The sequence below is a fragment of the Volvox carteri genome, assembly GCF_000143455.1.
Source record: "Volvox carteri f. nagariensis unplaced genomic scaffold VOLCAscaffold_149, whole genome shotgun sequence".
NCBI classification, from domain to species: domain Eukaryota; kingdom Viridiplantae; phylum Chlorophyta; class Chlorophyceae; order Chlamydomonadales; family Volvocaceae; genus Volvox; species Volvox carteri.
The window spans coordinates 20,517-32,445 of NW_003307692.1; the positions used below are offsets into that span (position 1 = coordinate 20,517).

General features: G+C 53.7%; 2 protein-coding genes across 2 annotated transcripts; both read left to right on the forward strand.

Moving 5' to 3' along the window:
- Window positions 1-1,832: 1,832 nt before the first annotated feature.
- VOLCADRAFT_100740 (uncharacterized protein) lies at window positions 1,833-4,413 on the forward strand (the record flags this gene model as incomplete). The annotated part of the gene is made up of 3 exons (XM_002959261.1): window positions 1,833-2,444; window positions 3,039-3,091; window positions 4,308-4,413. 3 exons carry the CDS (start codon window positions 1,833-1,835, stop codon window positions 4,411-4,413), a joined length of 771 nt encoding a protein of 256 aa, XP_002959307.1.
- A 1,265-nt stretch (window positions 4,414-5,678) lies between these two features.
- VOLCADRAFT_100741 (uncharacterized protein) lies at window positions 5,679-10,185 on the forward strand (the record flags this gene model as incomplete). Its single annotated transcript, XM_002959262.1, has 5 exons — window positions 5,679-5,874; window positions 6,855-6,974; window positions 7,961-8,029; window positions 9,523-9,575; window positions 10,000-10,185. 5 exons carry the CDS (start codon window positions 5,679-5,681, stop codon window positions 10,183-10,185), a joined length of 624 nt encoding a protein of 207 aa, XP_002959308.1.
- Window positions 10,186-11,929: the final 1,744 nt, after the last annotated feature.

Here is an 11,929-nt window from a genome sequence, read left to right on the forward strand (position 1 = left end):
AGTTATGTTGTTATACTTTGCGCAACTTTGTAATTTGACTTTACTCTGAACAAGGTGCTGCATACAACTGCCTCTTCGCCAGCGCTTCATCTTCCGCGGCAGTTTCACGAGCCCAGAGTTGCAAGCTACGACGTTGGCTTTCGGTGCTTTTAGGTACTGCAAAGCATCCACGCAATAGTCCAGCCTGCATGCCGCGTGCGGCTATGGCCAACATGCCCACCTGCGCAACGCGCTGGCGCACCTGGTCCTTTTCCGCCAAGAAAATTTATATACACTTGTACAGGCGCATTTTGCGAATCGCACGCGCGCATCTGCGCGGCAAAATTCGCTCCTGACTCTTTTGGGACGATGTACGAACTGTTTATTCGCGAAGTACGACCGGACACATTTGTGCGAGGGGCTGCTTAACAATCTCCACCTGAGCAACCTCAAAACGCTGGGGCTGCAAAAGATCATTTTCAAAAATAAATGGAGGAGATTTTGGAGGAAGACCCAACCGTTGGAACCCGATGGGCTTTTTAAAATCCAAATCCGATCCAATTATAGGATTAACTACCTCCAGCCTTTCACTCTCGGGGTAGCCGTATATTAAGAAATCGCTGGCTTTTACATAACCACACGGCATCTCATCACGTTGTTTATCATCAAACAGCAGGAAAAGGAAGAGAAGCGAGGAAAGGCGGCATCTTTTTTTCCGTACTGTCTTCATTAACGATCCAGTTTGAAAGTCAAGCAGCTCTGAAGCGGAAGGAAATCATCGCCAAGGGCGCGTTCGCACAGAGGCTTGATGTGGTTTCAGCTCCATCCGGAGGCCCTGTGGCGCAGTGTTGCTGCGCTCCAGAGAGACCGAACGAGAAGAGACCGAACGACAACGACAACGAGAAAGACAGGGAGACAGAGAGGGAGAGAGAGGGGGGGGGGAAAGGAATCTCCAAAACCCTAAAACCCAAATCAAAAATCACGTGTGTGATTCACAGATAGCCCCGACTGTTAGTACCGAACGGACCCTCATTCCCAGGGAGGAAACGCAAACGCAACAACAACACACACACACATGCACCGCGCATACCCCACGTGCCTAGTCCGGTACGACAAAACCGTGTACCTAGCCAGCCCCCGAAAACCCCCAACCGCAGATTGCTCCTGGACTAGGAGCGTGTCACAGCAAACACAGAGCTCTTTCCCGTCCTCCCCAGAACCCACGACAATTAAACCAACGGTCCCGGACAATCCCGTACGGCTCCGTACAATCCCCTCTGTTATCCTGACGAGTTCATCAGGCGCTCACAACAAGAGGAAGAGAGGAGGAGGCGGAAACGGGAAGGAAGATGCGATTGTGACTTAATGACTTAACGACATCAGCTGACTGATTGACATGCAGAAATGCACATCGCCGCCAGTACATAACGGCCGCGGGTCCCCTTGGGGGGGAGGGGAGGGGAGGGGAGGGGAAAGCCCCGGGGGGAAGGGGGAAAACGTAATAAAACACAATATAAGACACGGTATCCAAAAGATGTGCTCACTCTTCGTTCATTTGGGCCGGTGTCCCCCCCCTTTCCCCGTTCTAATAACTGCCATCTAAAGATCCGATTGGTCGCCTAACGGGCGTTGGCTTTGATGCTCGACACCACGGTCGCCATTACCCACGCACGAACCATGCCGACTGCGACGTGTTTTCTACCCCCCCCCGTCCCGACACGGACCCACGGCGGTCGGCCGGGTGACAGCCGCACGCGCGCACGTCGCCACATCATCCACATGGCCGTGTACGACGTACACGCTGCAGATGCTCTTTCCATTCCTTTAGCATCACCACCACCACCATCATCATCATGACCACCAGCACCACCACCAATACCATCATCATCATCATCAACAACATCGTCTCCGTCATCCATCGCTATTACTATCATCCGCAATGCATTTATCGTATTTCACCGTCATCACTGTCGTACACATCACCGAATGCAAACCGAAGCCGAAAGCAAATAATGCTTCGCAATTGTATACCCGTGCCGCGGCCTGGCGGAGGCGGCGGACGTGCGAATGTGTCGCCAAACGTGGCTGGCGCCGGGGCTGCAGCCGGCAGTAGCGGTAGCAGTAGCGGCGCGGAGGGACCAGCGTCACGCAGCGCGACGATCGGTATTCCTGGCGGCGTCGGCGCGAGCGGCAGCAGTGGTAGCGGCGGCGGTGGAACTCCGCCGTCGTTGTACGGCACGGTGGCCGCCGCCGCAGCTGCGGCGGCGGCTTCAGCAGCGGGTCCCGCCGCCACAGCAGGGTCGTACATCTGGGAGGATGAAAGTCTTTCGAAGATGGACCCTGTACGGCTGACGGCGCTCAAGCCGTACTTTCGTCGTGACGGCGGAACGGTCACAGCAGGCAACGCGTCGCCTATGACCGACGGGGCGGCGGCATCGGTGATAGCGAGTTATGAAGCCGTACAGGTACGAACTTTCTGTCGTACTGTCCTGCAGGGCTCACTTTTCCTCTCGCACCTTTTTGCCAAGCAATGTGTGCGCACGGCATTGTGTTTATAACTCACACGTTTTCCTTTCCCCCGCGGTGAAAATGGGTCGCGTCGATGCATCGATTCGCCGTACAGCGTCTGGGCTTGCCATTGCTGGCGGCGGTACGGGGCTTTGCTGACGCAGCGCAAGCGCCAGAGTGATTTACGACAGCACCGGCGCTAGCAGTACCACGCGCGCTCAGACACGCGGGGCTGACGTCAGCATCTGACGTGGACTATTGGGAAGTCAACGAGGCGTTCAGCGTCGTTGACCTGGTCAACCGGCAGTTGCTGGGGCTACCGGCCGAGCGGTGCGTGTGTCCCTTGGATGGTTCTGAATTTACGTTACGGTTTTAGGGCGGTTTTAACTTAAGGTTTTGGGGTTTTAGGTACATTTTAAAGTTACACTGCAATCGGCAAGGCCAACATCCCGAAATAACCAGTATTAAAACCTGATTTAATTAATATTTTGAATAAAGTAAAACCCATAGCGCCTTCTAAACCCAAATTTCTCTTCCACACGGCCTTTCAGAGTCAACGTCTTCGGCGGGAGTGTGGCTCTAGGGCATCCTATCGGCGCGAGCGGTGCGCGCATCCTAGTGACTTTGCTCAACGTGCTGCACTCCAGGGGGGGTAGGAGGGGCTGCGCCGCCATTTGCAACGGCGGCGGCGGCGCATCTAGCATCGTCGTGGAGGCGATGCCGCCGCCACTCGACAAACAGCAGCAGCAGCAGCAGCAGCAGCAGCAGCAACTGCCGACGGCGGCGGCGGCGATGACGCGGCAACAGTCGCAATTGTAGCTGTAGCTCCGTATCACCGTCGTAATAGCCAACAATACGTCGTAATACCCAACATATCACGCCAACACAGGAGAGGCGACAGCAGAAACGCGCCCGTCGCTGTAGTATACATCTCATCATAACTACCATCAAAAATCACGATGGCCTGCTGCCAACACCAAGTGGAAGTACGAGCATCCATACACAGTAACTTTAACGCATAGTCCGTACACTGCGGTACGGCGACCATCGCACGACAATCACGCACACCAAAATGATTAGAAGAGCCCCCCGGGCGGTCAAAACCCGCATGAAAATGACCCGACTGAATGCCGGCACGAAACGAGCACACATAGCCATAGGATACATTTCTTATGTCTGTTAGCGACAGCGGCTTGGCAACTTAAGCGTGTGTGCGTGTGTGTGTGTGTGTGTGTGCGCGCGTGTGGGTTACACCACCTCCTGGAGTTGACTCGTTTTCCCCTATTGCTCCAAGGTTATCATCACGGGGGCCCCATACATACATACATACATGGAACCTAGATAAGGGGATGGAGCCCATGATCCGAAGCCTGTCCGAAATAGCAACAGATATCGCAAACAAAACGCAGGAGAAATACTATTATTACTATTATTATTATTATTATTATTATTATTATTATTTATTATTATTATTATTATTATTATTATTATTATTATTATTATTATTATTATTATTATTATTATTATTATTATTATTATTATTATTATTATTATTATAACCCTGTCGCAACAAAAAGCCTGGCAATGTGTGTGCATGCATGTATGCACGCGCGCGCACACACCTATGTTTCTGTGTGTGTGCCTGGAAGAACAGTAACCGAGCTCCCCCCCAGGCAACCACATAAAACCCAACCAACACGCAAGGCCCTCCCACAGCACGGCAAAACACCGTCTCAGTGACGTCCGCGCTCGTGGGGCTCTTGATTATCCATATCAAGCACGCTGTACCCCGCCAGGGACCCTGTTCCCTAACGTCCCAGCTGGGTGCCCCAGCTAAGCCTCGTCAAGTGGATACGCAACAACGACGATGACGATGACCACGAGCCGACGGCGGGCAGCTGCTTCCGTTCACAACGATTTTCCTAAACAAGTTCGTCGTCGGATTTCCTCCCAGACGGAGTTTCATTCGCTAGGGCACCCTTCCTAAACCGCGCCAAGGTATCATGAAGCATCTGCAGTTTTTTTGTTAAAAAAAGGCGCACGGGCACTGGACATTTTGACTGCAAACCTGGCGCGAGCTTGGACGCTCTTCCCGAGTGCCTTCCTCAGGCATGAGGACCCTACTAGCTATGGAGGAGAGCAATAGAGGAACGGGCAGGCAGCAAGGGTACAGAAACCCTGAGCCCTATTTCATTAAGCAGCCCCTCGCACAAATGTGACCGCGTGCGGCTATGGCCAACATGCCCACCTGCGCAACGCGCTGGCGCACCTGGTCCTTTTCCGCCAAGAAAATTTATATACACTTGTACAGGCGCATTTTGAGAATCGCACGCGCGCATCTGCGCGGTAAAATTCGCTCCTGACTTTTGGGACATGTACGTAGACTTTATTCGGCACAGTACGACCGGACACATTTGTGCGAGGGGCAGCTTAAACAACCTTGCCTGCGTCGTTGAGATATAAGAAAGGGTGGTTGTGAGGCACGTGTTCCCAACGTTTTGGCAAGTTATCCCGTGCCGCAAAAGCAGTTAAACGGGCCCAAAAGTCAGAGATAACATAACATCGTCAGTAATGCGGTTAAGCGTTGACGTAGATACGGTCATGTTGGCCTGGAGACCTTCCCTAAACAACAAACGGCGACCGAGATTGAGTGAGCTGATGGCCGCGAGGCATACAACCTCCCACACACACCCAAAAACTGAGGTCGGTGGAATGCCCAGCCACAAGTTAACCCGGATAGATCAGGAAACTGAGGAAACAGCCCTGGGGACACGGGCCGTGCGAAACAGTTAGACAAACATATACTGGGCCTTACGCCCAACTAACTCAGCTTACTTAACGCAGTGAAGACATGGGTAAGGCCTGGCCGAAATACTACAGTGGCCTCCAGTACTGTAAGGGGAATGGGAAGCGTAAGCTGACTTTACTAACCGAGATACTGGCGTTTGCACAGAGTATCGATATCTCATCTCAGATATCTTCAATCTCATCTCAGACTTTCAATGCTCCTAAATTAGTCCGCTTAAATAGCCAGGCTAGCGCGCCACAACTTCACTTGTCGTACACAAGTCCTCGTCCGCTAGCTCCGAAGCTACCACATGGTCACGCATGTATTCCGAGAGCTCGTCAACTAACTTCATGACATTACAAATACAATTGAATTATCACACAGGGTCAGTGTTTACCAAGACATGGTGACCATCCGGCAAGCCCTGCTTTCTGTGGGGGGCGAGGACGCCGGATCCATTTCGCCAACTGTTGCGGCCCTGTCAGATTTAGGCTTTGACGTAGATGACGAGGTCGGCGGCGCTTTCCGACTGCTGAATGCGGAACAGGCAGCAGGCCTCACTGTTCGACAACAGTTGGCTCTAAAAGCCGCCATCCAAGGTCAGTTGTATGCAATCGCGTAATTAAGCATAGCTAGGTACGTATCCTGTGAACCGCTACTGCATGCACGCACTTGTAAGTTTTGCGCAAGGGGCCGTTAGGAGTGTCATTGGACGCATAGGGCGTTAGGAGTGTCTCGTCAAGCCCTGCGAGAATTGTGCCACAATTGTGCTGCTGTGCTTAGGCATTGTGGTTGAGAGTAGACAGGACGCTGGTCGCGAGTTCCGAAACTAGGTTTTGCAGGTTGCCTTTGCAAACTTGCGCGTGAAGCTAGCTTGGGTGTTAAGAATGCTGCATGAAGATTGCTACTACATGCAAGCCGCGTCGCCTCTACCTGCACCCGCCACATATCGGGAATCCAGGTTATTGCTCAGTCCTGCCGTGGTGCGTTACAGTAGCTAAGCCGCCAACCGCAAGCACAACTCCGTAGCAAAACAACCCGTTGCGAAACCCCCTCCCAACACCAACCCATTGTGAAAGTTGCACTAGTGGCCGATAGTAATGACAGTTACCTGTGTTGCACCGTTAACGAATCTGCAACCTCAAGCGCCCCGACAAGAGCCACGCGGGCGACCCACCCGAAACCAGCAAGGACAAACCAGGGACCGCTGCATTGTGGCAACCAGGGTGCGACAGTCCGATCGGGTCCCGACAGGAATGGCACTTGTGCTGAAAATCCCGACAGGCTTTGAAAAATGCTTTCGGGCGGACCCGACGAAAAAGGGGGAAAATGCCAAACGGCCATCGGGAGCCCCCGTCGGGGCCCGGAGGGCTCCCGTCGGGGGACCCGACAGGGTTAGGGGCGCTAGGACCACCCGATCGGGTGCCGTGGGTCGTCGGTGGGCCCTTCGGCGACGGACAGCTACAGCGATACATACTGGCATTCATAAAAATTTAACTGGATGGAAATATGTAATGTAGTGGTAGCATTCGTTCACTTCGTTGCCTCTTCTTCTTTATCCTTTGACTCTGCTGTACAGGGATCCATGCTTGGATACATAAGCGAAGGGCACACTACCTTATCTCGACCTTATTGACAATTAATACAAAGACCATATGCAGCTTTACATTACCCTTTCGAACGTTTGCTGCCTCGTCCTGTAAGTCTGTGGGCTTTACCAAAACAGCTTGATGCTCACAGGCAGACGTGCAGGCGTGCATGTTTTGCTGTGTGTGTGTGTGTTTGTTCGTGCATATCAGAACTGTGAACTGCAAACTGAGAACTGGAAACTGCGCATATAAAATACGAATAAATGTAATTTCAAGCGGCACACAGCGAAATTTCGTTCTTGCGTCACCCGACAGGTTTTGGGATGGGCTATCGGGGCACCCGACAGAAATTAAAAGATATGCAAAAACGCTATCGGGTGGGCCCGACGGGCATGGGAAGGGGAAAACCGGCAACCCGACCATTTCAGGAAGGTCCTGTCCAACCCTGGTGGCAACCCCCGCGGTTGCCCTGGGTGGGTGGGGGGAACGACGAGGCACAGAAAATTGACGAGAGAACGCACCGGTACGGGTACTCCAATCTTAAACCCATATTAAAGGACAATTAGTACGATACCGACCCGTGGGCGGGTGGGGGGAAACTAGAGGACACTGTCCCAGCAGCGGGACACACCTCTTGGTAATAGTCAAATCAACGGCAGTTAAAGAGCCAATGCGCCTGTGGGACCCAAGTAGGAGCTCGGCGTCCCCTGCCGTACTGCGGTCCGGCACATGCATGCATGCATGCGCCCTACTTCCACGCACCACGGCAGTTCCTTCGCAATAACTTGCCTATCTCTACACTCATACTTCGCTTCGAGAAGTCGAAGCTTATTGCTCAGTCCTGCCGTGGTGCGTTACAGTAGCTAAGCCGCCAACCACAAGCACAACTCCGTAGCAAAACAACCCGTTGCGAAACCCCCTCCCAACACCAACCCATTGTGAAAGTTGCACTAGTGGCCGATAGTAATGACAGGTCTTGAAAGGACCCACAAGTGCAACGATCGCTGGTCGGTATAGGTCAAGAGGGTCATCACCCATGCCCCAGCCGCGGTGCTGTCTTCACCATTATGCTCTCGAAACCTCCGCACTCTTCCAGCACCCAGCTTCTGCACCAAGCTGCAATCCGCACGGTTGTTAACGGCAGCGGTCACACCTTCAGAGTGCAGTGAGTGTGTTCCAAAGCGCGGAGACAGCCCTGCCTCCACAACGAGCCTCCACAGGGGCCCCGGAGCAGTCTGTATGGTTGGGTGGGATGGTTGTGTTGAGCGGCGTGGTATGCTGCTCCAAGCTCGGCATGCCATCCGAGTTGGCCACGACCCAGCGGAGGGAAGGTATGGTGGTGATGATGCCGCACAACCCATATTGTGTCCATCGGTGCCGCTTGCAGCACACACGGACCACTACAAGTGGGGCACGATATGTGTATAAGGGTCTGCATTTCAGGGGTGGCACTGGCACAAAGTTGGCGCCGTCGGCAAAGTCCACTGGGAATGCAACCGTGTACCATCTTGGCGGGTGGATACCCCTTGGGTGACCCCGAGTGGACGGACTATGCCCTCTTTCAGTAACACAGACTAGCTTGGACGAACGGTAAAGCTGCAGCCAAGACTAAGCTATCACTACTACTACTACTGTAATTATTACGATGATATGATGACTATATAGATGCATCTGCATTATTATGGATTTTATGGATTTGGGCCACCAGGTTGCGTGAGGCCCGAGAGACATGGTGAACCAAAGCCGTGCATGGTGGCGGTTGCATGCATCAGGGCTTGTCCGATGATTGCGAAGGCGGAAACACCACCCAGCGACATTCGCACCCTGTCGCATGTCAGTATCTGGTGAAATTGTAAGGGGGAGCATTAGGTGACGGCTGTCGATGTGACTAAGGCAACTGCAAATTATCCTCGTGACCCCACGGTCTGGCCAGTTGTGCAAACAAAGCAGGGTTTAGCAGCCAAACGAAAGTGCCATGCCCCTTGAAGGGTGCGTCCGCGAACTGGTGGCACTCAAGAGGGAAACAATCCACTGAGATCCAAGCCCTATTACCAGAGCAGTGGTGCACACACGTCGTGTGCCACAGTGGCCACAAGGGGTCCACCTTTGGATCGTCAAGTCTTTAGCAGGTTGGCTTTTATTGTCACCAGCACCCGCTGGGCGTCCAAGCACCCCTGCCGAATGAGGCCCGGTAACACATTAAACATCGCCGACAGTTCCAGGAGTCTGAGATGGACCCTCCAGTTCCGATACCCATCAGCCCACAGCAAGGGCACCGTCCTCAAGGACCCAACCGACCCAGCCGCCATACGAAAACTCGGAACAGCATCTGTGTGGATGGCGAATGGGTGCGCGTGGGTAGGTTGCCAAAAGAGTTTAACCCACCCTAGACTGCAAAGAAGCGTGCAATATTTGGCGACTCCGACAGGTCATGGCTGGCGGTAGGACTAGACCTGGACCGGTAAAACTGTGGACCACATTGGGGCAGCGATAGCGACATGCCCGAAAGGTCCTCGATCTCATGCACCCAGTAGGGAGTACAGCTGTTGAACGCTGCGCAGGTTCAACCATCCTCTGCACTGCGAGTCTCATCCTTTTGGTACGAATTGAGCCGTTGATGGTGTCAACCCGCCCCCAAGTACTCCGTCCACTGCTCAGGTTCGAAAGGGCATTCCTGGTTACTAGTTGATGATCCCACGTTAACCAAGTCGGTGAGAACCCGCTCTCACCGCTGGTAGGGCGCCCGCACCCTGGTGTGCGAAATAAAAAAACCAACAGGCAGGCGGCTGGCAGAGGTTAAGGCCTGGCTTCTGCTCCCGACGTGTTCCGGCGCGTCCGGGTTCAAATCCGCCTGCCGATCTCTCGGGGTGATGAAATGGGAGGTGGCCCCCCATCATATGGACGGTGTAGGACGTGATAAAATCAACTCGCGAGCTGACCAGGAACTAAGTTGACGCGCCGTTGATCCGCTAGATTTGGTTGGATGCTGGTGGTGAGTTGCCAAACTCAAAGAGTACACTCTGAAGTCGGATGGGGTGAATGGCTAAGGGTGCCCCTCTAGCAGGGGAGAGCAGGGAATTGCCTCGGGAAGGAGGCCACTGGTGAAGCTTAACCACCCTGTAACAACATCAACAGGCTGGTGCCAGCCTACTGGGCACTGCACAACCTGGGAAAATTCGCCCTTGCTGTGCAAAGCCTAAAATTGCCGAGCTTCCTTGTGCATATCAATGTGGTGATAGCCGGACTTCTGAGACACGGTGGGCAGATAGCCGTGTGGTTGCGGCACTTCACACAAGCATCCCACGGGACTTATACCTGTAGCTCGGCACCACACGGTGCTCGATAATATAACATAACGTGCATCAGAAATTAGGCGGAATTTGGGAGTGGCCTTCTTTAGGAACAAAACCGAGGGGCAATACGCAGCGCAGTTGGCAGTCGACTCGTGGTCCCGCCCAGTTGCGACCAGTTCGGTGATCGCAAAATTCAGTCTGCTGTTAGGCCGACGGTTGGTCAGGCTGTAGGGTGCTTCGCACAACAGCGGAAACCGAACAGTACCCAGGCCATGACCAGGCGGGACTGCATAAATAACTTCCAACATGCTGTTTTGGCTTTCAACCGGGCCCTCATCTGTGATGGCTGGTTGGACTTAGGTTTGTCCGCACGCTGCAAACTCGTCCCGGCCCTCCTTACAACTCTCATGTCACCCACGCGCCGGGTGTGCACTTGTTCAGGGCCTGTCGGTACCGGTGTTCTCTCCGGGGAAATGCGGACACCTTGGTTGCGGGCACTGGCTTGCTGTGTCACGCCTCTTATGGGGCACTTGTGTCGGCCGGCTCGAGGCTGGTCCGGCATCCGTAGGATAAACTTGCGTTTGACGCGCTGTTATAATCAGTGCTGCTGAGGGATCGCTATATTTTGAGCCAAAGAGTAACCGTAGACTTGGTCTTGTTGCCGATTGCGATGGTGTTGAGCCATTGCTGCGTACATAAGATCGCGCCCGACGAAGAAGCACTGTCTGGTGACGACCACAGTGGTCGAAGCTGTATGACTTTGGCACAACCCCCGCCGATGTGCGGCCGGGCGCGCTGGTTGTTGCAGGCCGCCGGTCAGGAGACGGGAAAAGGGGCCAATCCTTCTTAAGTGAGCCTCTTCTTTCATTGAATAGCGGGACAAGATCGTTTAGTAGACGAACGTGTGTCTGCAAACGCGCATGAACAGGTTCCCTTGAATGGCAATGAATTAGTAGCCATGTCCTGTTCGCTGGGCACCCAGGAAGATCTTGTATATGTAGTGTGTTAAGATCTGGAGACGCGGCGGTAAGGTACGCAAAGCACGAAGGCGAAGTCGGGATGTATCGGGGAAAACTGGTGTGATGATGCGGGAGTATGGAACCAGTGCGCTGTCTTCTTGTGCTTGGCCGGAGTGGGCACTCATGTTGGATGGTTGGGTAGCTGATGTGAAGTGGGGGCAAGGAAGGAAATTGGGTTTCTGCATACCCGCGCAGCTTTAGCACCAAAGGTGATTTAAGCCTGCCCACACAGTAGGGCACTACAGACCGATTTAATGGGTCTTGTAGCCATTTTACCCTACCGCAGTCACTTGAGTATGTACCCTTTGCGGGGGTGGGGTGCGTCACTGTCGACTGCCAAAGTAATCACAACTGCGAGCCACATCCGGCCGTAACCACAGTGAAGACGGGTAGTATTAGAGCTCTTCTCACAAGAGACTTCTGGCCACATCCAGCCTAAGCACAGCGAGTGTCCAAAATTGCTGGCCACATCCGGCCTCGTAAGCAGCTTGTGTGGGATGTTACTGGCCCCTCCAGCCTATAGCTGTCGGCTGTCGGTCTTTACCGGCTCCAAGCAGGGGAGAAGAATATCGGAACCGTTAGTAACCTTAAGCAATTGATGCGCGAGATCCAAAAAACTGCCCAGCCCATGCGGCCGCCTAAGCAGTCTATGCGCGAGGTCCAAAAAACTGCCCGGCCCATGCGGCAGCATGAGCCGTCTATGCGCGAAGTCCCAAAACTGCCTGGCCCAAACGGCCACATGGGGATCCTCAG